This window comes from Vipera ursinii (assembly GCF_947247035.1).
Source record: "Vipera ursinii genome assembly, chromosome: 1".
Lineage (NCBI taxonomy): Eukaryota > Metazoa > Chordata > Lepidosauria > Squamata > Viperidae > Vipera > Vipera ursinii.
Window position 1 is genome coordinate 188,740,419 of NC_139512.1, and position 26,386 is coordinate 188,766,804.

Below are 26,386 nucleotides of genomic sequence, written 5' to 3' on the forward strand. Positions count from 1 at the left end.
CCCACACATAAGCCATTACCCTAATGAGAGCTTTTCACTTGCACTTTGAGGTAGTCCCTTTGTCCCTGCTGTGTTCTGTGAAGCATTATCCAGGATCAAGGTGTTATCTGGCTGTTACTCTTCCTCAGGTTAAGAGTCCTCCATAGACAACGAATCTTTAATTAAAGCAACTGCACACCTTCCTGCTTCCCATTTTCTATCATTCCCTCATTTCCCTCTGCTGCACACAAAGTAACTGTAGTTGAGCATAAAACCCAGAAGTCACCAGCCAGGGCTTTTTTTGGCATCACAGCCAAAGCACTTGAGATCCATTAACACAATGTAGAAAGCCTTGAATGTCTTCTTGAAAAGATGAAGATGTTGAATGATGATTCTATCTTCTATGAAGCTTGAGAAATGGGTAGGAGGTGCCTCAAACCTAGGATGTATGAAATGTATGAAAGCACAACTTAGAGGGGTCCAATCTGCATCTCCCTCTTCCTACAAATTGTCACTGAAGTATAAGTTACAACTGATACAACTAATAGCGAATAAGTTGGGAGTTTTAGATCAGCACATTTGAAGAACTAGAGGCGCACTATTCTCTGCACCTCAGAATAGATTGTTACAACAATAAGGACAGTTGGGCTGTGCAAACTACTTTCACCATAAAAGTTGAAAGTTTGTCATGAGAAAGCATCATACAGGAATTGTGTGCTTATACAATATATGTATGTGTACTCCAAATCAATATACTGTTGAATGAAGACCTCTTCATTGAAAGTATGAACTATTTAACGTTGGTCAAGTACAGTTTGGTCAATAGATTTTATTTATTTCATAGTCTAGGACAGAGTGACAGAATGGATCAAAATCAGCCAATTGGCTTCCATGCCTAAGAGAAAACCTAGGTTTCTTCTCTTCTAGTTCAATACCTTATCTACTACATCACAATGTATATGTATCAAATCAATAAAATTAAGTTTGTGGAAAAAGAGGAAGCCAACTGATTTATGGTGGCCAAATTGTCAGGAAATACCAAGTTTTAATCTCAGCTCAGTCTTGAATTTACTAGGTTGCCTTATTTAAACAATTCTCAACACTTATCCCATCCTCTGAAAAATAGATATAATAAAGTTGTCTATCACATAGTTTCTTACCAGATTTTCTGGGATATATAAATTGTTGCAGTGTAGGATGAGTTGGGATTCACAGTTGCCACAAGATTCAAATCAGTTCCTGATACGGCAACTTGGAAAATACTCTGCTTCACTTCAAAGCAAATTGGTAGCCATCCAAAGTTTAGTTGGAAATCCTATTTCTGCTAACTAGAAATTAACAAATGATTGTAAGCTTTTTTTTCTGTTTGATAGAATTGATCATACTCAAAGGCACATTAGCACCTAAAGAAAAGTAATGTTTTTGAGATATCAGAGAAATTAATAGTATACTGAAATATAAACATTTTTATTAGTTTTGAAAAGAAAACTGCTGATAACTATTCTTTGTGAGTACCCAGGCATACACATACGATGATTTTTTCAAGTTTCAGATAGTTTAATGCTAATACTGTGGTTACAATGTGAGAGGGTCTCCAAAACCAGTGGGCATAATCACATGGTGTAAATGAAATGGAATCATATTTAGATCTCAACTGGACTTCACCAGTTTGCTTTGGCTCTGCTGATTTTTCAGGTGTTACTTCCAATATGACACTCAAATGACAAGTGTAAACCACAGATTGGAAAATCCCCTTTATTTTAAATCCCCTTTATTTTACATTTTTATATAATTATTACAAAAAAGACAGCTACATAGAGGAGCCTTTTGTTTTTTAAAATACAAACTTTCTAAAGTCCAATTGGCAGTGGGGTCACAACTGCAATAGAACAGTGAATGTACCTAGTGTGCAATGACAGGGGCAGAAGAATATGAACATCAAACATTTTTTCTGAACAAAATCCTACCAAGATGTCACAATTTCTATTGCAGCTCTCAACATTCCTGCTCTGAACTAGCAAAGTGCACTTAGTCTAAAACAAATCACATCAACATCTTTGTCTCATAACACTTGATTGAGCAATCCTCATGAAACGATTCACTATGAACTGTTTAGTCACATAGACACAGTCCTTTTTTAAAAAAATGACAAGTTGATGACGAAACCCTCTACACAATGTGGCTCAAATTGCCTATGGTTTAACAAAACAAAGTGCAATTCAAATAAAGACAGGTTCTTTGATCAACAGTTAAGCATTGTCATGATTGGGGGAACAGCCTGTTCTGAATAGGATTGGGTTCCTTCTGAAAGACGAGGACTATAATTTTGAACTACCTTCTGAATCCAACATAGTTCATGGAAGATCAAGTGGGTATTGCAGCTAGGAATATTTTTATAGTGTTGGTTAAAATGCCTGGTGTATTTCTTTCTGAAGAAAATGACCTGGTCAAATTCTTAATCACATGAATGAACTATCCACAATTTATTTGGCCTATTGGGCAGGTTTAGAATTCTGGTAAGATTTTACAGAATGTATTTAAGAAGGATAGAATCTGCTTAAAGCACTGCTGTCCTAACAGAAAACCTGTTATGTATTTCTAAACAAAAGTTTACCCACCCATCAAGGTAACAGGGCCCCATCTGCAGTTCAATAATACTTTCCCCCCCATTTGTTTAAATGTTTTAATGCAAATACGACTATTCCCAAACTAGATATGGGGAAGGCAGGTACCATGTTGTGAACTTCAGAGTTATGCTGTACTGATCTATAAAACATTAGAATTATATCTGTTAAAAACATAGCAAGCAAATTAAGTACCGTAAATAATACAATCTTACATTATTTCTATTAGATTTTGTTTCTGAGTCCAGCTGAAGAAGTTGACTTTAAATTACTTAAAAAGCCTTAACCCAGGTTCCCAAACTTTCTCAGTCTAAGGGACCCCTAGCATCTCACCAAGAGTTCCATTTATAAAATAATAAAAATCTTGCAGAGCCCCACATGAGCATAGTTTGAGAACTGCAGTCATACCAGTATGAGGCCAAGAACCTACTTGGACTTGACAGTTTTAGTTGGATACCCTATTATAGGTCCTACAACCAAGAGGTGTTTGGTGATAGGACATGAGAAATATTTTCCATAGCATGCTGTTCTTTCAATCCTTCACTCAGGAGGCAATATTGATTATAGATACTGTTTTATTTAAGAGAGTTTAAATTCCAATCTCTCATCTGACATTAAAAAGTTTCTGGATGTTTCTTTAAGTAGCTTTAATGACAACATTTGTAATAGCCTGGTAAGCCCAACCATCCAGAAATATTTTTATAAGTAAATATCAGAATGTTATTATATATGCAAGAGAGTGAAAATATCCCTCTACCTAGTCTTTCCCCTAGGCTGACTCAAAGCTAATAACAGCTCCTTGGGGACTAGGATCGCTTTCGTTGCCCTCTTTTCTCAGATTCCCAACTTTTTTAATGTATCATAGCATTCTTTACTGGGATGTGATGTTGTTCTGCCTGAAGGCCAAACTTGGCATGGTAGAAATAATATGCCTCAGATTAATGCTTGGAGGCAGAGGCAAAAGGCATTCTGCCACATGAAGCATCTGGTGAGGCTGATATATTTTGACCAGGTGCCTTGCTTCAAAGGATGGGACTTTTGTGCTGAAAATGCACAATTACTAGTGGCTTTGGTTGAAATTTGTATTCAACCCAGAGCTTTCCTTAATAAAGCAAGGCACTCTTTCCAAAGTATTGAACCCTTCAGCTGTTGGTTTTTTTTATAATACTCCTAGTTTAGTAAATGTGTTGAGAAGTCCAATTAGGTCTGGCTGTTTCTATCTGAAATTGGAAAAAGGGATGAGGGAAAACACAAGTTAATTGCCACAAGTTCATTTTTAAGACAGGTTTTATTGATTTTTTAATATTTACATATACATGTATTTGTGAAACAATATGGTGGTTGGGTAGTTAAAATAAGAACCAGTTGTAAATAGTTCAGGATACATCAAAAGAGATGCCCTCTCTACTTCCCTTAGTTATTACATAGTCAAAATAGGCAAGTTAGTATATTTCTAGTTGTAACCTAGTCAATCAACAAAACTTAAAATATATTTTCAGGGACTTCCTGTTTGGCAGCCATCGAGACAACTGGGAAAAGCTGGTGCTCAGCTTTCCAGCTTGGTTTTTCTTCATCTAGCAACCCTTAAAGGGTCGGAAAGTTGCCCTGGAGGGGCAATGGAGGAGGAGGGATACTTCAGGAGCTCAGATCAGGGAGCACCCAATTGGAGTGAACTGTAGGACCCTCTGGAAAAACAAAGGAAAAGGCTGTTAAGGTCTATCAGCCATAGCTGTCTCCAACAGGAAGAAAAAGGACTATTAATCAACGGAATTTCAACTGCGTGCTGAAGCTGGGTGAGCAAGATTTTCTCTTTCTTTCTCCTTGAGGATTATAAATGTTGAGCCCCTGATGGGAAAGGGCTGGAAAGTAAAGACCCCCAGAAGATTTAAGAGCATCGAGTAATTATAAAGGGGGGGAAAGACTCTTTGTTAAAAATATCGGACATTGATAAATAAGCCAAGGAGGACATCTAGTGGTGAAAGAAGAACGAAATTTCTGATATACTGTTGTTGACTGAAGTTAACCTTGACAAAAGACACCTGCAAATGATAAGACTGCCTTGTTGTGAGATTGAGATTCAAAGCTACTTCTATTGAATTTAGCTAAATTTAAACAGACGTTGTTTTGGTTTAGATTGTAAGCTGTAAAATGACTTCATTGAATATTACTAGACTCATGAAGAAAACTTCTTCTGCACCCTCAGTAGGACAATCCAGTCCTACAACACAGGGATCTATAGAAGCAATGTGCAATGTGAAAAGACAAGTACTGCTCAAAGTGAAACACAGACTTCATTAAAATTTCTTCAAGATTTTATGTTAAAGAATCAAGAGACTTTGGAGAGGAACCATTTAGAAATGCAAGAAAATCACAGAAGTACACAAAGTAAACTGGAGAAATTAAATGAAGAAATTTTGGATATAAAGGGAAAATTTGAAACTCAGAATCAAATGATAATAAAAAATCAACAGAAGATACACAAAATTGAAGAAAAAACAGATGAGAATGATAAAAAGATAGAAATGTTACTACAAGAAAATGAAAAATTAGAGAACGCAATTAAGATTTTAGAGATGGAAAAAGCAGAACATTATTTAAGATTTCAAAACATTCCTGAGGATCGAGAAGAAAACATAGCAGAGGTGATTATTGACATCCTGGAGAAGACTTTGAAGGCAGATTGAGGAGAAATTCAACTTGAGTTAGATGACATATTTCGCTTCAATTCAAGCTATGCAAGAAGAAATAAACTGCCAAGAGAAGTACGTGTACGGTTTACAAAGAAGACAACAAGAGATGAAGTACTACGGAAAGTTAGAGATGAACCAATACAATATAAAAATAAAGAAATTGTGGTCTTAAAGCAGATACCTAAGAGAGTTAGAGATACACGAAGACACTACCATTTCTTGACCATGAAATTGATTGCCAATGGCATAAATTTTAGATGGTTGATGCCGGAAGGTATCTTAATAAACTGGAACAATACAAGGTATAGACTGGACTCAATTTGGAAAACAGAAGATTTTGAAGTGAGGAATAGGTCAATTTTAGATGAAGGAGTAAAACTAAGTCAAGGGAAGAGTAATGAGCAGAAACAAACAGAAGAGAGGACTCAAGGTGCAACTGCACAAACAGAAGAACAGAAAGAGGAAGATGACCAAAAGGGTGAGGATGAAGGACTTTCCAGAGAACAAAGGACTACTAGATCTAGTAGACCAAAATATAAATAAATGGAAATGGATAAAGAAAATGGAATCTTTTCAGTAAACATAAATGGACTGAATTCTCCAATTAAAAGAAATAAGATTTTTAGGAAATTACGGAAATTGAATTTGGATATAATTTGTTTGCAAGAAACACACATAAAAGTACAGCATCATAAATTATTGGAATATCCAAAAATTGGAAAACTTTATTATGCATCTGCACAACAGAAAAAAGAGGAGTCGCTTTATATATTAAAGAGACAATAGATTCTAAAATGGTATATTCAGATGAAGAAGGAAGAATTTTAATGGTAGAAATTTATCTGCATCAAAAGCAACTATTATTAGTGGCAATTTATGCACTGAATAAAAATCAAGAAAGTTTTTACAAAACTTACATAGAAAAATAATAGAAATGGAGTATCAAAATGTTTGCTTACTAGGAGATTTCAATGCAATAATAGATGGAAAAAAATGATTATAAAAGTAACAAAACAGGGAAAAATGGAAGAGAAAGATTACCTAAAACATTTTTTATATGGCGGAGGAAATTGGAATTCAAGATGTTTGGAGGGAAGTGAATCCACAAAAATTGCAATATACTTTTTATTCAAATATCCGGAAATCCTGGTCAAGGATTGGTATGATTTGGATGACTGCTGATATGAGAATGAATGTTCAGGACATTGAAATAGAAACAGGCATATGGGCAGATCATAATCCCTTGAAAATGACCTGGAAAGGAATACAAAAAGGGCCAAGATGGACTTTAAATCGTTCCATATTAAAGGAAAAAGAATTTATAGAGTTAACAAAAAAAGAAATGGAATTCTTCTTCAAAGAAAATAAAAAAGAAGATACTACAGTACAAAATCTATGGGATACAGCTAAAGCATATTTCAGAGGTATAGCTATAACGTATATGGCAAGGAAAAATAAACAGAAAACAGCAATATGTATTATTAAAAGAAGAATTTGGAAAGTTAGAAACAGAACTGCAAAGAAATCCACAAAAAAAGACTTTAAAAAGAGAAATGGACATAATAAAACATAAATTAAATTTATTAGACTCAGAAAAAGTGTCAGAACAGATAAAAAGAGCAAAACAATTTTTTTTTAAAATGCTAACAACCTGGGAAGACGGCTAGCTTATAAACTTAAAAAACAGAAAGAAAAAAAAAGATACATAATTTACTTGATGGGAAAGGTTATTTACAATATAAAAATGAAGAAATAAAAAAGATAGTTAAAGAATTTTATAAGGAACTGTATGATAAAGAGGAGACTTCAAGAGAAAAACTGTAAAATACTTGGAAGAAAGTAATCTTCCAAAGATTTCAGAGACATTTAAAAATATGTTAGACGAAGGGGTTAGAATGATGGAAATAACAGAGGCCATAAAGAGAACAAAAAATGGGAAAACTCCTGGTCCAGATGGACTTCCGGCAGAGTTATATAAGAACTTACAAGAGATATTAAGTAAACTGTTGAAAGATGTTTGTAATGGACTTTTATTAGAAGCTAAAATGCCAATGACATGGATTGAAGCAAATATTACTTTAATACCAAAAGAAGATTCGGATTTGACCCAGATTAAGAACTATAGACCGATTTCATTGTTCAATGTGGATTATAAAATTTTTACTTCAATAATGGCGGAGCAATTGAAAAAATACTTGGTTGAATTTATACACCCGGATCAAAATGTCTCTTTACCAAAGAGACAAATTAAAAATAGCTTAAGAGTGATAATAGATGTATTGGAATACTATGAGCTACATCCAGGAAAACAAATGGCATTAATATTTTTAGACGCTCAAAAGGCATTTGATAATCTTTCATGGCAATTTATGATTCATCAATTACAAACAATGGACTTTGTACAGAATTTTATAAATATGGTAAAAACAATATATAATAAACAGCCAAAGTGATTGTGAATTGAGATTGTACTGAGAGCTTTGAAATAAGGAAAGGCACAAGGCAAGGATGCCCTCTATTCCCTCTGTTATTCATTTTCACTTTGGAAGTTTTAAATCGAAATATAAGACAAGATACAGAAATTAGAGGGTTGGGGATAAACGGTGAAACATAAACTACAAGCATTTGCTGATGATTTAGTATTTATCTTGGAAGAACCCTTGGAGACGATCCCAAAATTGTGGGGGGAAATAGAACAATATGGTAAAATAGCAGGACTAAAAATAAAGAAAAAACCAAGATAATAGTTAAGAATCTTACGGATAAGCAAAAAAGCCGAATGTCAAAAGTAACAGAGGTACAGATAGTGAAAAAGGTAAAATATTTGGGTATATATTTATCAGCTAAGTGTTCAACAATAAAAGAAGATAATTACACAAGGTGATTGAAACAAATAAAGCTAGACTTGGAAAAGTGGAAGAATTTAAAACTGTCATTATTAGGAAGAATTGCTACAGTTAAAATGAATATATTGCCTAAGATTTTATTTTTGTTTCAAACAATTCCGATAAAACTTGGGGGGGAATTTTTCAAGAGTTGAATTCATTATTTTTGAAGTTTGTATGGCAAGGAAAGAAAGCTAGAATAAAGATGGAAACCTTGCAAAATACTAAGGAAAATTGAGGTTTTGTCCTACCTGAGTGGGCTTTGTATTATCAAGCATTTGTATTAACATGGGTGAAAGAATGGATAATGCTTAGGAAAAAAGGTTGTTATATTTGGAGGGACATGACTTACAATTGGGGTGGCACGCTTTTTTGTGGTATGGGAAAAACAAAATCCATAAGTATTTTCAAAATCACTGTATTAGAAATGCTTTGATAACAGTATGGGAAAAAATTAAAACGAAAATATATGTAAAAATTCCAGGGTGGTTATCAACAATTGAAGCTTTTTCACACACATATTTGTTGGATTTTGAAAAAACTTGAACATATAGAGATATTTTAAATATTGATGGGACTAATAATAATATTCATAGATTTTCCACCTCCTGAAGAGTTGTATTCAGTGCCAGGTGTTCCCACGCTTATCTTAGTGTCAAGGACAGCTCTGTTATTCAGTGAGCTCTCACAAGAAAAAAAGGAAATTTATTTGCCATACCAGGTTTCACCACAAGATGTCATCAGTAACATAACATGCAATGTAGGAATTTTCTTTTCTTTTTCCAAATTAATATAGAACTTTTGTAGGATTAGTCCAAATTATTTTTAATTCACAGCTTAGAGAAAAGATAGGGCAATGGATTCCCAGCAACAAATAGAAGCTTTTTAGTAAATACAGATGAAATTACTTAATTTCTTTGCTGAATTAAATAAAGTTCTTTTGTAGCTTTGAGGCTTTAAGATTTGTTCCCAGAGTAGATATTTACTGTTTACTCAAAAAATGGGGAAGGAGGTTTTCAAGAAAGTCCCACAGGAAAATGGTTAGGGAATAAGAAAGGTAAAAGCTCACCCAGGTCCTCCAGATTGCTTCTTAGTGCTAGGTAGTGCTTTGGCTTTCGGCAGAGAGCAGCTTAATGATCAGCCATCTTTATGGCCAGTCTCTTCTTCTTCAGGCCAAAGGAGATGTTTCCAGATTCCAGCGGAGGGCTGCCGCACGTCTGCGATCACAGGAAAGTCCTCCTCTCAGTAATCGCCCCTCCAGTGTGATTTTTGACCCTTTTCAGGGTCCTCCAAAAAAGAAAGAAACGGACGGCAGGAAGCAGGCTGTTTCTTCACATCCAGAAGCCCCACGGGTGCAAACCGGAAGCCACAAATTCATTTTTATATGTGATGTTGGAATGGTATCTAGTTTACCCCACTATTGCTCTTCAACATTTGAATCACTGTCATACACAGTTCACCACCATCACTTTTTTCTAACTAAAAAGTAATCTTTTTCCTTTCAGCTTTCTTACATCCTTGAAACTAGCCTAATCCACATTATTCCAAATGTAATTATAGACTTGATTTTGGAAAGAGTGATACGGTGCTGACAATTTTAATGTCATTTCCTAATAATATGTAGCAGAGAAAATACCCTTTTCACTATTGCTGAACTGAGATCATGTTGCTGTAGAGTTTAGAGAGATCATTGACAATAATCTTGCTGGAAAGTAACTAATACTGTTGGTTGCAGGTGCCTACTCCTAGGGAGAGCATCTATGGATTGCAGAAAAGAGTAAGAGAATTAGAGGACCATCACAGTGCAACAACAAATTCAGAACTGTCAGAGTTGGAAGACAAAATGGCTTTTACTGTGGTTGAAGTACAGCACAGAAAGACTAGGGTAAATTCCTTTTCTTTTCTTAAAAGGATGCTTGGGTTGATTCCTAAGCAAGAATTCCCCAGATAATTACCCCATACAAAAATTGAACCCATAGAATAGTTTTAAATATTTTAACCATAGTTGAAATGTGCCTACCTAAACTTTTTCATGAGTCTAAAAAACTATTTCTTTATATTTCTCAGATAAGTGATATCTACAAACCTACCAGTCACTAATATTCTCTCAGTGTTTCAGATAACTATAATCTGCCTAATACAGAACAAACAATTTTGAATGAGTTAATTGGGGTAAATATATAGATAGCCATATATTTTCATACAAATTGACTGAAATGTTTTTATACTGACTCAATAAAAAGGAGCAGGAGGAGGAGACATTTATTAATAGAATAGAAGCAACTTTGGCCCAAGTTTATAAAAGGGAATTAAAATAAAATATAGTTCCCTAAACAAAAAAAATAGCATATAATCTCTTTCCTTTCTTAATATCTTTCTCTCTCAATTAAGAGAGAAGATAAGTCACAATAGGAATTGACCTTGCCTAAACTATATTCTGTTACCTTCCCACCGTAGTGGTCCTTATTTTTCTACTTGCATTTTTACGTGCTTTCGAACTGCTAGGTTGGCGTCTAGTCATGCCGGTCACATGACCACGGAGACGTTCTCGGACAAGCGCTGGCTCTTCAGCTTTGAAATGGAGATGAGCACCAGCCCCTAGAGTTGGAAACGACTAGCACGCATGTGCTGGGGAACCTTTACCTTTACCTTTAAACTATATTCTGCAGGCTAGTTCAGCACAGCTAAGGGCAAAGCAATTTTGCCTCAGAAATCTGGGAACTCATTAATGAAGGCAGAGAATAATTGGTTCTGAGAAAAGTACTTTTTTTTTCACTGCTAGGACCTGACTTGTACATTGTTATGAAATAAGGGTGTAGTCTGTTTTAAAAAAGCCTGAGAAAGTCTGGAAAGCTGTGGTCATGTTTCATAAAGCATGCCATGCTTGTTCCATTTATTATTTTTTATAGCACTGAAATAACTGAAGACAATTATCCCCAGATTCCAGTTCATTGGCACGTCAAGTGCCAAATGAAATAGTGCTATTGCTCCACTGATTTAAATTAGGGATAGATGCTTCCCTCTCCATGTGTACATATACGATGTACATACAACCATGTGTTGGCTTTATGCTAGGAAAAAGTTCAGTTGCCTTTATGATGGAATAAGAGTAACTCTTTACTCTCCTACCATCAGGTAGGAGATATAGAAGTGTAGCCAGCTGTACCAACAAGCTGAAGAACAGCTTCTATCCATGGCTCCTGAACAGGAAATAACTCTATGTATGATTGCTGTTGTGCAATTAGCTCACATGGTGTAACAAGATGGTGGGTTTGTTATCATTGTGAGTTGTGGGGGGGGCACGAAAGGAGGCTCAGCTAGTCTCACTGTATACATGTTGTACTTTGATAATAAAGGTTCATTCATTCATAATGTGCTACTTCCTATATAAAGGTGTCTGATATTGAATCTCGAATCGCTGCACTGAGTGCTGCTGGGTTGACAGTTAAACCAGTGAAAAGGCCTAAGAAACAAAGAAGCATCCAGGTGAGCATACCTGAATTTTACAAAGAAAAGCAATGATGTGCCATAATGAAATTGTATGATCTCTGAATTCAAGTTTATAATTATAAAAAGTTGAGGAGATACAAATGCTATCGTTCCTAGCAAAGCAGGAATATTAGCACTTTTAGTAGGCAGCAAAACTCATTTGTTGACTGCGTTATTTTATTATTTCTATGTTTGTTGTCTGGTAACTATGTCTTAAAAAGGGACGCGGTGGCTCAGTGGGTTAGGACGCTGAGCTTGTCGATCAGAAGGTCGGCAGTTTGGCGGGTCGAATCCCAAGTGACGCATAACAGAGTGAGCGCCTGTTACTCGTTCCAGCTTCTACCAACCTAGCAGTTCGAAAGCACGTAAAAATGCAAGTAGAAAAATAGGGACCACTCCGGTGGGAAGGTAACAGCATTCCGTGCGCCTTTGGCATCCAGTCATGCCGGCCACATGACCACGGAGACGTCCTCGGACAAGCGCTGGCTCTTTGGCTTTGAAACGGAGATGAGCACCGGCTCCTAGAGTCGGAAACGACTAGCACGCATGTGCAGGGGAACCTTTACCTTTACCTTTAACTATGTCTTAAGGTTATAATAAAGGAAGAATGCCCCGGACTCTCCTCTTTCTTGAGCCTTTGTTTGCTTTTTTAATAGTTTGTAGACTAGATTTTTTTTCCTGTGTATCTGATCTGTTAGAATGCCAGGCCTCAAGGAACTTCCTTATATTTTTGGATTTCACTTGATAAAAAATGGCTATAGTCAACTTGGTGGTTAAATTGGTCCATGTATCCAGTAAAATATTTCCAGCATGACTTCTGGCTGCCAACTAAGTGTGTTCTGTAATCCTTTGCCTGTTTATCCTACACAGTAGCTTTCTCAGTCAGCTCACTATATGTTGTAAATAATTTCATTTCATTTTTGTTTAAGATATTTTGGAAGGATTTTGTTGGTTTGTGGGCTACTTTGATACTTTGCAGTTGACATAATCTGCTGGTGGTTTTTGAGATATTTTCAATGTATGGAAGATTTATTCTTTTTTATGGGTTGTGGTGGTGGTGTTCTAGTTGGTTGCATTGAAAAGCACTTGTAATGATGTGGATAGCCAATGAAATGGGTACTCATTTCATTGAAGGATACTATAAAGGTTGTCTTATTCCTTCTCTTTGAAGTTCTTGGAATATACAGACAAGCCTGGATATTCAGGCTTGTCTGAAAGCCCTCTTATATTGGGCAGTTGGATTGTTACTGCATCACTTGGTTTATATTGCTTTTCAAAATACCTGAATACGAAGTCTGCCTTTATTACCTTGGTTGATGAGAATATCTAGGAATGGTAGTCTGTTATTCTTTTCTTCCCTTATAAATTTGATTCTGTTAAACACTGATTTTGTTGTAAATATTTGGTTATGACAAAAATAATGTCTGCCTAACAGATTCACATTTGAAGTTGTTTATAGAGGACTATTATTTCCAGACACTGCTTAATTGTTTCTGATTTGAATCCTGAAATTGGTGATTCCATGGATGTTCCTCTGATTTCTTTGTATATGTGTCCATTAAACTGAAAATAAATGGTGAGGCAGTAATCTATAAGTTCCATATTTCTAAATAATTTCCATTTTTGTTTCCTTCACTTGATGTGGAGCTTTGTATAGTAAAGTTTAAGAGGCTTTTGCCAGTTTTGGATCTGTGGGTGTGAAGAATGTTGTGCTATCAATCAGTTAATGAATTAATCTTCTTCAGCTATTAAGTCTTTGATTTTTTAAAAGCACTGTAATACTGAATTGATAGCATGTTTGCTCCCATCAGAATACTCACATTTTTAATGAGTTCTTTGGAAAATTTGTATGTTGGGGTTTCCAATAGTGACACAATTAAATAGAATGGTGTGTCTAGTCAGTGTATTTTTATGTGTCCATACAAGCATGGGAGATGGATCCATAGCTTTTTGAACATGCTTGTTGTTTGTAATTTGTCCATCTTGGCTAGATCATTGAGACTTTCTTGATTTGATTGTCTATTTTCTATATTGAGCTTGTATTTAGAGAGATGTAAGCATCTTTGTTGTTCAACATTTCATTAATTTTTTTATGTGTTGTGCTCTGTCCACGAGAACTGTCATTCAACCTTTGTCTGCTGGTTTTTGGCTCTTCTGTAATATTTTTTACGACTAGAGAAGAGCAGTTTGCTTTAAGATCATTCTGTTTAGGTGTTGCTTTGATCAGAGGTAGGATTTTGGATACATTTTCTTGGATCTCATTTGAGAGTTTAGGTATTCTGAATGCTGTTCCAATGCTGTGAAAAATTACAACAATGTGCTTTATGTTACTTTACAAAGTGACAAAACAAAACATGTATATGCCCTGGAATGACAACACTATGAATTCAGGAAGGATTGGGGTAGAAGGAAATGGAAAACAAGGAGGAATGCAAACCTCGTGAGTATCCTGCAGTTAAAGGGAGCAAAGGAGATGGAGAAGAGTCCTGGCAGTTGGAAGGTTTCATGGGTAAAAATAAAATCAGTTAGCATGAATTGATCTGAAGCAGTTTTTTAAAGCACTGCAATACTCCAGCTAACAATTCATGGATCACTTCTGAGCCATGAATCTTAAAGCGTTACATGTGATATATGGTAGGAATTAGTACAAAATTGTAGTAAACTAGTAAAACTTTGTCACTGAACTGAACAGCAGAGAAAATTGGGAGGTAAAGAGATTAGATAATGGGTCCGTGCCATAGAATTCTGGTAGAGTAGCCTCAAATATTCTTTCTTCTTCATTATAAATTCGTCAGTTGTATCTTACATTTAGCCTTTGTAAATGGCTATTTTGTCACTTTTGAATGAACTAGCCCTAGAGCAGGTAAAGATATGTAAACTGGGTGCCTACTCAACCAACAATTTTCCTACCACTTGATTATCATAAATCAAAATCAATGTTCTTCATATCCTTCATTCCAAGGCATTTAACCTTCAGCCTCCCAGAAATGCATATAATAAACTTCCCTCATACAAATTCACCAGATGGTTTGAAAGTACATGACAGTACAAGATGAGAAATGGCAAAGATGCCGCCTTCTTGTGCAAGTGGAAACTGCCATTTTTTTAAAAAATTCCATTTATATCCCGCCCTTCTCCGAAGACTCAGGGCGGCTTACAAGCTTAGCAGTAGCCTTCATTCTATGTATATGCCTGCTTATTAGGGCTTTCACACACACCCCAAGTGGCATTATTACAAAGTCAGCTTAATTGCCCCCAACAATCTGGGTCCTCATTTTACCTACCTCGGAAGGATGGAAGGCTGAGTCAACCTTGAGCCTGGTGGGATGCGAACCTGCACTAATTTCAGGCAGCTGGTGTTACTTAAGGAGGCATTAGCCCACTGCTCCACCAAGGCTGCTCATTGACATTTAGCCAAAGAAGATTTTCCCCAATTTTAAAATCTAATCTTGGATGACTTCAGGACAAGAGACAAGCACATTTCTTCCTAGCTTTATTTTTTGAAGCAAATATTCTACTTGCTCCAAAATCTACCAAGGATTGCCTAGTTAATTTTGAAGGTATCATCATAAAGATTTAAATTTAGATAACCATAGCTTTTACAATTTTTAAAATTCCATTGCTTGATTTTTCCAACATCACCATGATAGTAGTGAAAATGCTGATCATGTATCATGTATGCCAATAGACAGTGTTTAATTAAGACTGCATACTTAAAGAAGGATACATATGGAAAAATAACATTTACAAAGTGAAATTGACAAAAGATCAAAACACAAATCTTGCTTTTTGTTTTAAATTTTTACATACCTTTACATGAAGTTGAAACAAAAGCTGGAGAAGCAGAAGCATATAAATCTCTGAAACTGGGATCTACAAATCAAACTGTGTTCTAGAAATTCAAAAACTACTTTTCAAAACCTCTCTTTCAATACTTATTGGTGGTGCTTAGTGGTAGACATGATCCTGTAGTCCTAAGAGATATTTCTCTTGGCCTTTCTGATATGCCATTCATGACTACATATTGCAAATGACATTTTGATGCAAAGAATTGGGGCTAAGTGGTGTACATTGGAGAGTTGTGAGGAGAAACAGGATATTCAGCTTCTTTAAAAAGTCTAATCCAAATAGAAGAAATATTTTATTCAACTTATTTTACTTAATGAATAAATACTGGCAAATGAGTACATCAGCAAAATTGATTAATTACTCACAAAATAAATGAGTGGACTGACATTTATTTATGGGCCAAAATGCTGTCTTGCTGAGGAAAGTTAGGCGTAAGTTGCAAAGGGGAAAATACAGCCAACTCTTATTTAGATGCTAACAAGATTTTATTCCTTTTAGGTCATGTCTGTGTCCCATGTGTTGAGGAGGAAATTCAGTATTTCCCATGAAACTTCAAGTAAGACATTTGCTCATTTATGCAAGGAGGAAAATGCTCAGTTGATTGGCAGCTTCTGCCTAATAATTGTTGCCTTGGTTAAAAGCAGTATTGAGTTACTTTCCACATGTGTGTGTACCTGGAATGTATGGATCAATTTCACAATGTCATTTTCATACATATTCAGCTATTACTCTGACAGACTTTCTGCACCATGCTGAAAGGGCCTTGAAGACAATTTCTTTTATTTTGGGCACTCTGCTGTCACTCACCCCTGCCTCCACCTGCTGCCCCCAACTGACCTTTGCTGTTTTTTTTCCTCCCATTGCTTTTGAGGCCCACTGGCAGTGCAAGCTACTGGATCTTTACATGGCCTCCTCAGCAGTGGGAGAAAGAACAATTGGGGATGGGGGGGCAGCAGGGGTAGGCAGCAGTGGCCAAGTGCAGGGCAGTTGAAAGAGCAGAGTTGATGGGGCCGAGTCAAGCAACTCTGTGATCATAAATGAGGGCAGGCTGCCAAGTGCCCAAATTTTAATCATTTGTCTACAGGGATGCTGCAACAACCATAATTTCAAGGACCACCTTCATTCAGTGCTGCTGTAACTTTGGTCATTGATCAAGTGGTCAGTAAGTGAGGATCTCTTGTTCTTCCAGGTGTATTTTCAACAGATGTTAATATTTAGGCAGAAAGCTATATAGATAATCTTCTTTCAGTAACTATTTGCAGTAATGACGGAGATGAAAAAGTAACTTGTACGGTCACATGATGTTTTGTCTAACAACTGTTTCACTTAGCAATAGAAATTCCAGTCCAGTTTAGGGTCATTGAGTGAGGACTACCTGTGGTGGGTTCAGACTTTGCCTCTACTATGAATTGAGAGGGAGGGAGGACTTAAAAAATATTATTGATCACTCATTCAGCTGCTACAGTATGGAGGCAATAATTCTTACTTACATTGTAGAGCTATTGCAAAGTTCACTATCAAAACATAGTGAAACACACTGAACATGGAGATTTAAAAGAAAAAGAAAAATTTAATAGAAATCAAGAGTCATCAATGTAATTCTTATGTTAATACAATTTTTAATAACAAGCATTGGTCATTAAAGCAAAACGCTATAATTTAATGGTTTAGATATAATATTTTGTCCCAACTAGGAGTTAATGGAAATAAATGATAATGTGGGGAATGTCAAGTAATTCATAGAGATAAATTCTCTTACATATGGAAAAAGATCTTTGACTAACTTGTACATTAAAAGTCTTGCAAGAAACTTACTTTTTACCTGCTGATTTAATTATTGTCCTAGAAGAGGTTTTGGACTTACAAATTCTCTCTCCATTTAAACACTGGATGTATACTTTGGTCCTTTTCCCATTCTTACCTTTCAATATTAGCTAAACATGAATAATTTTACTCCAGCATCTTGCCATCCATATCATTTTCTTTAACTTTTTAAGGCAATGCTGAATCCTTTGCTCGGAATTCTTATTATAGAGGATCCCTGACCCAGCGAAATCCAAATGGAAGAAATAAAAAAACAGATAACTTCTTTGCGGCAAGTATTCAGAATTTACTTCACGGCTTTCATCCCGACTGAGAATAGATGCCTTTAAATGCTAAATTCCAATAGAAGGCCACATTTTTTTGTAAAGATATGTAGCCAGTTATAAAGAGGAGGCTACTATTAATATGAAAACATGCAAATTAGACAGAATCCAGAATCAGACAAATGGAATATAATAACAGTATAGGATGCTTTTGCAATCAGTAATCAGTCATATGATCTTATATGTTATAATAATCATATATAATTATATAATCCCAATCAATTCATGCAAGCATATAACTGCATAAATAAAAGCTTTATCTTTTGGCTGATTTCTTATTTTAAAATCGAAATATAAAACTAGCTAGCTATGGTAGAGCTAGCCTATTTGATAGGCAATTTCACATTTTGTGGTGTCCATGTAAAGGCTAGAAAACTCAACAGGATTTCTTTCTTTCTGTCTTCCTTCCTTCCTTTCTTTCTTTCTTTTTCTTTCTTTCTTTCTTTCTTTCTCTCTCTCTCTCTCTCTCTCTCTCTCTCTATTTTATTTTATTTTATTTTATTTTATTTATTTCCAAGAGGCTGTTCTCTCAGTCACAAAAATATTCCTGCTCCTGCTTTCTTTGCTGCTGCTTTTCCATGGCAGCATAAGACTGTGTTAAGTCTTCATTTGCACTCTTATTTTTTAAAAGATGTGTAAGAATTGGAATTATATTTCCATTTCCAACCACATAAAAAAGCCTGTTTTTCAGTAGGCATATATAATTCACATTTGAAACTGGAAACATGAAAAATCATAACAAAACTAGTTGGCTCTGGATTCTGTGAATTGTTGGGTGGGAGTGCACTGGCTTGAGGGGCAGGCATGGTAGCTGGCCTTTGGGGAATAAATGAGGGAGTTTGTCTTATCCTTGAGAAAAAGTCTGGGTTGGAAATACTCTTGAATTACAATCCAAAATAATGGTCCCAAATCTTTCTATTGTCTTTTATTATTGAGGAATATTTTTAAAATGTTAACAGATAAAACAACCACTATCAGATTAATTTCTACAGATAAATGTATTGTTTGTACTTTTCTTCCAACAGAATACATATACTGTGTGTAAGAATCTCTGAAATCTCCTTATCCTCTTTTTTCCCTATTGTTACTCTGGCAGTTCTTTGGAATATCTTAGGGGTGAGCAGCAATCATCTCTTTTTTCCACAAGACATCTGCAGCTAGAAAATGTTAACCTCATACTCTTTAGTTTCATGACAACATTTTTCATTTTTCTGAAGTTAGTCAAAAGGAGAACAGTGATTGCTATGAGCAATAGGAGCATCTAGCAGCATTTGTGCTCTATCTGCACTGAAAGTCCTAAACTTTTAATTCTGTTCTTGTGCCATTTTACACCAAATAGCTAACACAAACTCAGCTATGTTACTGTGTGTACTTACTCTCAGTACAGGCCTGGGCCCATAACCAGTGTTAGGTATTGTTGTGCAGAGGTCTCCTTGTGCTACCAAGGAGTTGCACAGACAAGGAAGGGTATTGAGAGCAGTAAGAGATCACAGTAACCACAAGATACACTGAGTTGTGAAAATAGAAAGTAGTTTACTTTAAGGTGGTGTAAAATCAAAAATGCACAGTCAAAAATAATGTCCAGGTCATACACAAAAATAACAGTCCAAGTAAAAATCCTAATACAAAGTCTTCTTACCAGTCCAGAGGTCAAAAACACAGTTATGCAGATACAGAGCAAAAAAGCAATAATAGAGCAATCAGCAAATTCAGATATTTAGAGAGATCCAGTGAGAGAGAGAATCTACGTTTCTAGCTCCCTCTAATGGCCATGAGCAACCTCACACGCCCATGGATCAATTACCTTCTTAAAGTTACAACATCATCATGGCTTATATATTTCCAACCCAATATGTAGGCTATCATCATATGCCTAACAAATTCCAAAAATGGTATACAGAAAATGTATGTGCAATCTTATTTTAGCAATTTTTAATTTGTGATATTACTTTTAAAAGGGAGGAATTCTATGATGGCGGCCACAGAGGAAGCTTGATTACATTGTGGGAAGAGAAGTTGGTATTAAACTAAGTTATCTTAAACTAAGACAAAATGGTAGGAGAAAAGGAAAAGAGAGAAAGATAAGTCAGAAAAATAAAAAAGACTTAAGAAGAGAAAAGGAGAAGAAAGATCTGCAGAGCAGAGGAGAGAATCAGCTGTGGGGCAGAGAGGAAAGCTGACTGAAGGCAGTGCAATGACTGGCAGAGAGAAGAAACAGGAGAGCTGGTGAGATAGTGGAGAAGGGAGGACAGCCAACTAGGGAGAGAAGAGGAGTGCTTACTGTGAACTATCCAGGCAGCCCTGTTTGCTGAAGGAAACAGAACACTGGCGCGACGGACAAGCAAATGGGAGCCACATGGCTGTGGAGCTGTTGGGGGTGATGGAACATTGCAGCACAGTAGACCAGGGCCTAAACCCAGCAGCAGACCAAGTGCTACAGACGGCAGTAGACCAGGGCCTACAGCCAGCAGCAGTCCAGGTGCTACAGACAGCGGTAGACCAGATGCTACAGACAGCAGCAGATCAGGTACTACAAATGGCAGACCAGGACCTACAGCTGGCAGCAGACCAGGTGCTACAGACAGTGATAGACCAAGTGCTATAGATGGCAGTAGATCAGGGCCTACAGACGGTGGCAGACCAGGTGCTACAAATGGCGGTAGACCAGGGCCTACAGACAGCAGCAGACCAAGTGCTATGGATGGCAGTATACGAGGGCCAACAGATGGCAAAAACCAAAAAGAGAGATTTTCAAACAATAAACTTATGGAACAGGTGGCTGATACTATTGTGGTATGCAATACATGTTCCATCTATGTGCTTCTGCCCAAAGAACACTCAAAATATACATGCATTAGATGTAAACTATGTAAACTACTGGAGGAAAAAGTGAAGGAACTTAGAGGCAACTCTAGCCAAGCCCCAATCTACGAAAGAAAGCTATACCCCAACCGAACCAATTAATAAACAAATGACTCCCAGAGGATTTGACCCTACTGATAAACCCTTGGAGGAAAACAGGAAGGAAACACAATACTTAAAGAAAGAAGCAGCATACAACTAACAAACCCCATCTGCCCAATCCAACCCAACCAGAAACAGCCCACTAAAACTGAAAAATCGATTTCTCCCCTTAGATGGAAACACACAGACTCACAACCTCCCCCCTCAAAGAAAACATGCAGATGCCTAACAAAGAAACAACTTCAAATATCCCTTAAAAAGTCACTTCAAATATCCCTAAAAAAGTCACATCAACAAACACACCAGAGATAAACAGAAAATACCCCAGATTGCAGCCCCCAAAAAAGGAAGGCAAGTGTTGGGAATAGGAGATTCTATCCTCAAAGGAACGGAATCATCCATCTGCAGATCGGACATACAATCCAGGGAGGTATGTTGTCTCCCTGGAGCAAAAATAAAGATGTGGCTGAGAACCTAGCCAAAATAATTAAACCTACTGATTACTACCCTTTCCACCTCCTCCACATTGGGATGAATGACACAACAAAGAACCTGAGTCCAATAGTGAGAGATTACAAACAACTAGGCAATAAAGTTATGAAGCTAGGAGCACAAGTTGTCTTCTCATCCATACTCCGAACAAAAGGCCAACACCCATTGAGGGGAAAAAGATTTCTAGAAATAAAACATTGGCTAAAGGTTTGGTGTCACCAAGAAAACTTTGGTTTCCTGGATCGTGGTCTACATTTCCTATGCGAAGGACTCCTGACAAGGGATGGGCTGCACCTCACGAAAACAGGGAAAAATGTACTCAGAAAAAGACTGCCCCAACTCATCATGAGGGCTTTAAACTAAAATTGAGGGGGGAGGGTGACCAATTTTTAGAATCTCCAGAACCCAAAACCAATCATAAATCCCAAGAAAACAAATCAAACAATAAGGTAGGCAGAGACGAGAAAAAAGAAAAACCCAAACAACAATGAGGAGATGCAGGAAACATGCCCATGAACAGGCATAAAAGTCTTAAATGCTTATGTACAAATGCTCAAATCTTGGAGAACAAACAGGGTGAACTAGAAGCAATAGTACACGAGGGTGGGTATGACATAGTTGGCATTACAGAAACCTGGTGGAACGAAACCCATGACTGGAATGGACTGATGGATGGATACAAATTGTTCAAAAGAAACAGGTCTACAAAAAGAGGAGGGGGAAATGCACTATATGTAAGAGAACGCTACATATCTACAGAAATGTACATGATCCAAGATAAAATCCCTCCAGGGTCAATATAAAAGAGAAAAAAAGTGACCTTGCCATAGGGGTATACTACAGGCCACCCAACCAATCAGCAGAAATAAATGAACTCTTTGCCAACCAGTTAACAAATGTATGTAGGAAGCATACCACAGTACTAATGGGAGACTTCAACTATCCAGATATCAACTGGGAGACCAAATCTGCAGCGAGTAAGAGATCAAACAGTTTCCTAACCAACCTAGCCAACAACTTTGTCATCCAAAAGGTGGAGGAGGGAACTAGATGCAAAGCTACACTGGAGAATAGAGAAGAAGTGATAGAGGAAGTTGAAGTTGCCAGAACCTTGGGCGAAAGTGACCATATCATACTGAAATTTAATATAATGCAAACACTAGCAACAGAAAACAATCCAACCGGTGTCTTGAACTTCAAAAGAGCTGACTTTAACAAAGTCAGAGAGAACCTAGGAAAAATTCCATGGATGAAAATCCTTAAGGATTCCCAAGAAGCATGGGAAACTCTGAAAAATGCAATCATAAAAACACAATACCACTGAAAAAGAAAAACAAGAAATTCAAGAAGAAACCAGCATGGCTGCACAAAGTTCTCTCTGACAAACTGAAAAACAAAAAAGACAAAAACAAAAAAAATGGAAAGAGGGACACATTACTAAGGCCAATTATCAGGAGACAGCCAGAACATGCAAAGATGAAGTCAAGAAAGCAAAGGCTCAGAACCAACAAAGACTTGCAACAGAAATCATGGATAATAAAAAAAAGTTTCTTCCAACATATTAACAACAAGAAAAAAGTCAAGGAAACTGTAGGTCCACTAAAGACAAAAGATGGCAAGGAAATAACAGGCAACAGGGAGAAAGCAGAGCTACTTAACTCATACTTTGCATCAGTTTTCACACAAAAAGAAACTATAGCCCAACATACCCAAAAAACCACTGCAAAAGATAAATTAGAAACAAAAATTAAAATAAGCAAGAAAATTGTAAGACAACACCTATCCAACCTTGACGAATATAAATCTCCAGGGCCTGACAGATTACATCCCAGAGTTCTGAAGAAGGTGGCAGATGTTATCTCAGAACCATTGGACCACATCTTTCAAAAATCCTGGAGCACCAGGGAAGTACCTGAGGATTGGAAAGGGGCTAATGTGGGTAATTCCCATTTTCAAGAAAGGGGGGAAAAATGGATCCAGGAAACTACAGACCAATCAGTCTAACATCAATACCTGGGAATATTCTAGAAACAATAATTAAAAAAGATCTACAAACAACTAGAAGCAAACAAAATTATAACTAATAGCCAGCACGGGTTTGTTAAAAACAGATCATGCCAAACCAATCTTATTTCATTCTTCAACAAAGTGACTAAACTAACAGACCAGTGAAATACTGTGGATGTAGTATACTTAGACTTCAGTAAGGTGTTTGATAAAGTAGAGCACAACCTACTCCTTGGTAAGCTAGAAAAAGGTGGAATAGACAACATCACCACCAGATGGATCTGTAGCTGGCTGGCAAACTGTACTCAACAAGTAGTCCTCAATGGCACTACATCCACATGGAGAGAAGTAAGCAGTGGGGTACCACAAGGTTCCATCTTAGGCCCACTACTCTTCAATATCTTCATAACTGACTTAGATGAGGGAAATGAAGGGGAAACTCATCAAATTTGCACATGACACCAAACTGGCAGGAGTACTCAACACCCCAGAAGACAAATTCAGGATCCAAAAAGATCTAGACAAACTTGAACAATGGGCCAATGAGTTTTAATATGGAGAAAAGCAAAGATTTACATTTAGGCAGGAAAAATCAAAGATATAAATATAGATTAGGTGAGACCTGGCTCAAAAAACGTAACTGTGAGAGGGACCTTGGAATCCTAGTGGACAATCATTTGACTATGAGCCAGCAGTGTGCAGCAGCAGCCAAAAATGCTAATACAATCCTCGTTTGTTCAAACAGAGGCATAGAATCAAGATCACATGAAGTATTAGTACCGCTTTGTACAACCCTAGTAAGACCACACCTGGAATACTGCAGCCAATTTTCGTCATCATATCACAAAAAAAATGTTGAGAATTTGGAAAAAATTCAGAGAAGAGCAACTAAGATGATCAAAGGCCTGGAGACTAAAACATACGAAGAATGGCTGCGGGACTTGGGTTTGGCTAGTCTAAAGAAAAGAAGAAATAAGGGAGACATGATAGCAGTATTCCAATATTTGAGGGGCTGCCACAAAGAAGAGGGGGTCAGGTTATTCACCAAAGCACCAGAAGGCAGGACAAGAAACAATGGTTGGAAACTGACCAAGGAGAGAAGCAACCTGGAATTAAGGAGAAACTTCCTGACAGTGAGGACAATTAACCAGTGGAATAGCTTGCCCCCAGAAATCGTGGGTGCTCCATCAACTGGAAATTTTTTAAAAGGCTAGACAGTCACTTGTCTGAGATGGTATAGGTTCTCCTGCTTGAGCAAGGGGCTGGACTAGAAGACCTCCAAGGTTCTGTTCTATTCTATTCTATTCTATTCTATTCTATTCTATTCTATTCTATTCTATTCTATTCTATTCTATTCTATTCTATTCTCTGATTTTGATTGGGATCCACCCAGGCTTGATTGTAAGATGAGCAGCTATATAAATGTTTTTAATAAAGAAAACTCCAAACGCTCACATTGGTGTTTTGCTACTTTACAGAAACCTGTGATGACCCATCAGTCTTGAAAACAATGGAATCTTCTAAGATCAGTACTGCAAAGTCCTGGCTCAAGTTTTCATTTTTGTTGTTTTTCTCTCTCTTACTGGTCTACTTGATTTATGAAAGAAGGAAAAGGAACAAATTACATCTGAACAGAAATCTCTGAGCAAGAATCTTATGAAATTTGGGCTCCTCTCTAGCAGAGCAGCAGGTGTCAATGTATGTTATGGAGTCCCTTCCTCAGTTTCGTCACATATGTTAAACAGAACTTTGGCTCAAGCATTTTTCTTTCTCATTAATATATGTCTGTAATCTATATGGTCAGATGGATTGAAGAGATGTTTTCTAAGCCACTAAACCCATTGTTTAGCTGTATGGGTCCCATATAGACATTTTCTATTTTCAGTGCTTGGAATTGCCCAAGATTCATGTCATGTTGCTATTACTAAATCATTGGGTGGTAAGGAGAAGGGTTTGATTGTTTAGTTTACAATATAGAAAAATCAATAATTCTTTCAGGTAGCTTCCCCTTTTTGAATTAAATCTTCATATTCTGTTTGTAAATTATGTAATATGTCCCCAAAACCTTGTATAAAAAGTGAAACACTAAATCAGTGGGAAAAGGGGTTTTTGAGTATGGTGTCAAATTTTATAACCCAAATTGTCAACCATGGAAGCATTTGTACATCCAAATTTGGTGGACTTTGAAAAATTCTGGACATATAGAGATATTCTAAATGCTGAAGGGAATTTAAAATCCAAACAAGAACTGGAGAATCAGGGTATCAACTTGTGATGGGCACATTTGCAAATGCAAACTAGATATGAAAAAGATGTAAAACTGTATGGATTTTATAAAGAACAAACAGCATTTGATAAGACTTTGTTAACTTCAGATGAGAAACTAATTAAGAAAATGTATAATTTTTTATTAATACTGGAAATGGAGAGCGAACAAGTTAAAGAAACGGTAAGATGGGCGAAAAATGGCAAAATTTATGGGAAAGAAATTATAAATTGACAATGTCAACTTCTTATAAAGAAAATTTATACAAAATGTTTTATAGATGGCACTTGCCACCAGCAAGACTAGCAAAAATGTTTAAAAATATGTCAGATAGACATTGGAAATGTAAACATAACTCAGGCAGGTATTATCATGTTTGGTGGACATGTGACAAAGCAAACAGTTATTGGAAAAAGATACTGTACATGCTTGGTTAGAAAAGATGTTGGGAGAATATGTAGACTTTAAACCTGAACTTTTTTTACTAGGTATAATGCCAGAAAAGATTAACAAACAAAGCCTATATTTGCTTTTACACGCCATAACAGCAGCAAGAATAATATTTGCGCAATTTGGAAAAATGAAGGAATACCACCAGATGGAGAAATAAAAAAATACTGGAATGTGCAGAGATGGACAGACAGACTATGAGACTAAAAGAAAAAGAAGAAACAGAATATTACCAAACATGGGACTTACTTTACCAACGGTTAGAGGAAAGAATAAAGGATTAGGAATTAAATATGTATTAGCATTTTGAAATCCAGAGAGTATGTTGGTTGAAAAATTATCGTTGTAAGTAAAGAAAAATTAATAAAATCTTATTAAAAAACAAATTTTATAACCCAAGTGCACGAGTAAGGAAGAGATTTGCAGGATCTGTTGCCTAGGGAAAAGGGACTGAAGCATTTTTAAAGCCTAGAACAAGATAGCATTGGAAAATGGCTCAGGCAGACATCTTCTTAATTCAAGGAGGAGAAGGAGCAGGCACAAT

The 26,386-nt window shown here is 36.5% G+C and overlaps 1 protein-coding gene across 1 annotated transcript in view; it reads left to right on the forward strand.

Moving 5' to 3' along the window:
• The window catches only part of MLPH (melanophilin), a 97,276-nt gene extending 71,895 nt beyond the window's left edge, over positions 1-25,381 (forward strand). Inside the window, exons 12-16 of the mRNA XM_083350863.1 lie at positions 9,914-10,063; positions 11,572-11,664; positions 16,015-16,072; positions 17,514-17,611; positions 24,605-25,381. Of these exons, the coding sequence (XP_083206989.1) occupies positions 9,914-10,063; positions 11,572-11,664; positions 16,015-16,072; positions 17,514-17,611; positions 24,605-24,631 (426 nt within the window). The 3' untranslated portion in view covers positions 24,632-25,381. The remainder of the gene's footprint in view (positions 1-9,913; positions 10,064-11,571; positions 11,665-16,014; positions 16,073-17,513; positions 17,612-24,604) is intronic.
• Positions 25,382-26,386: the final 1,005 nt, after the last annotated feature.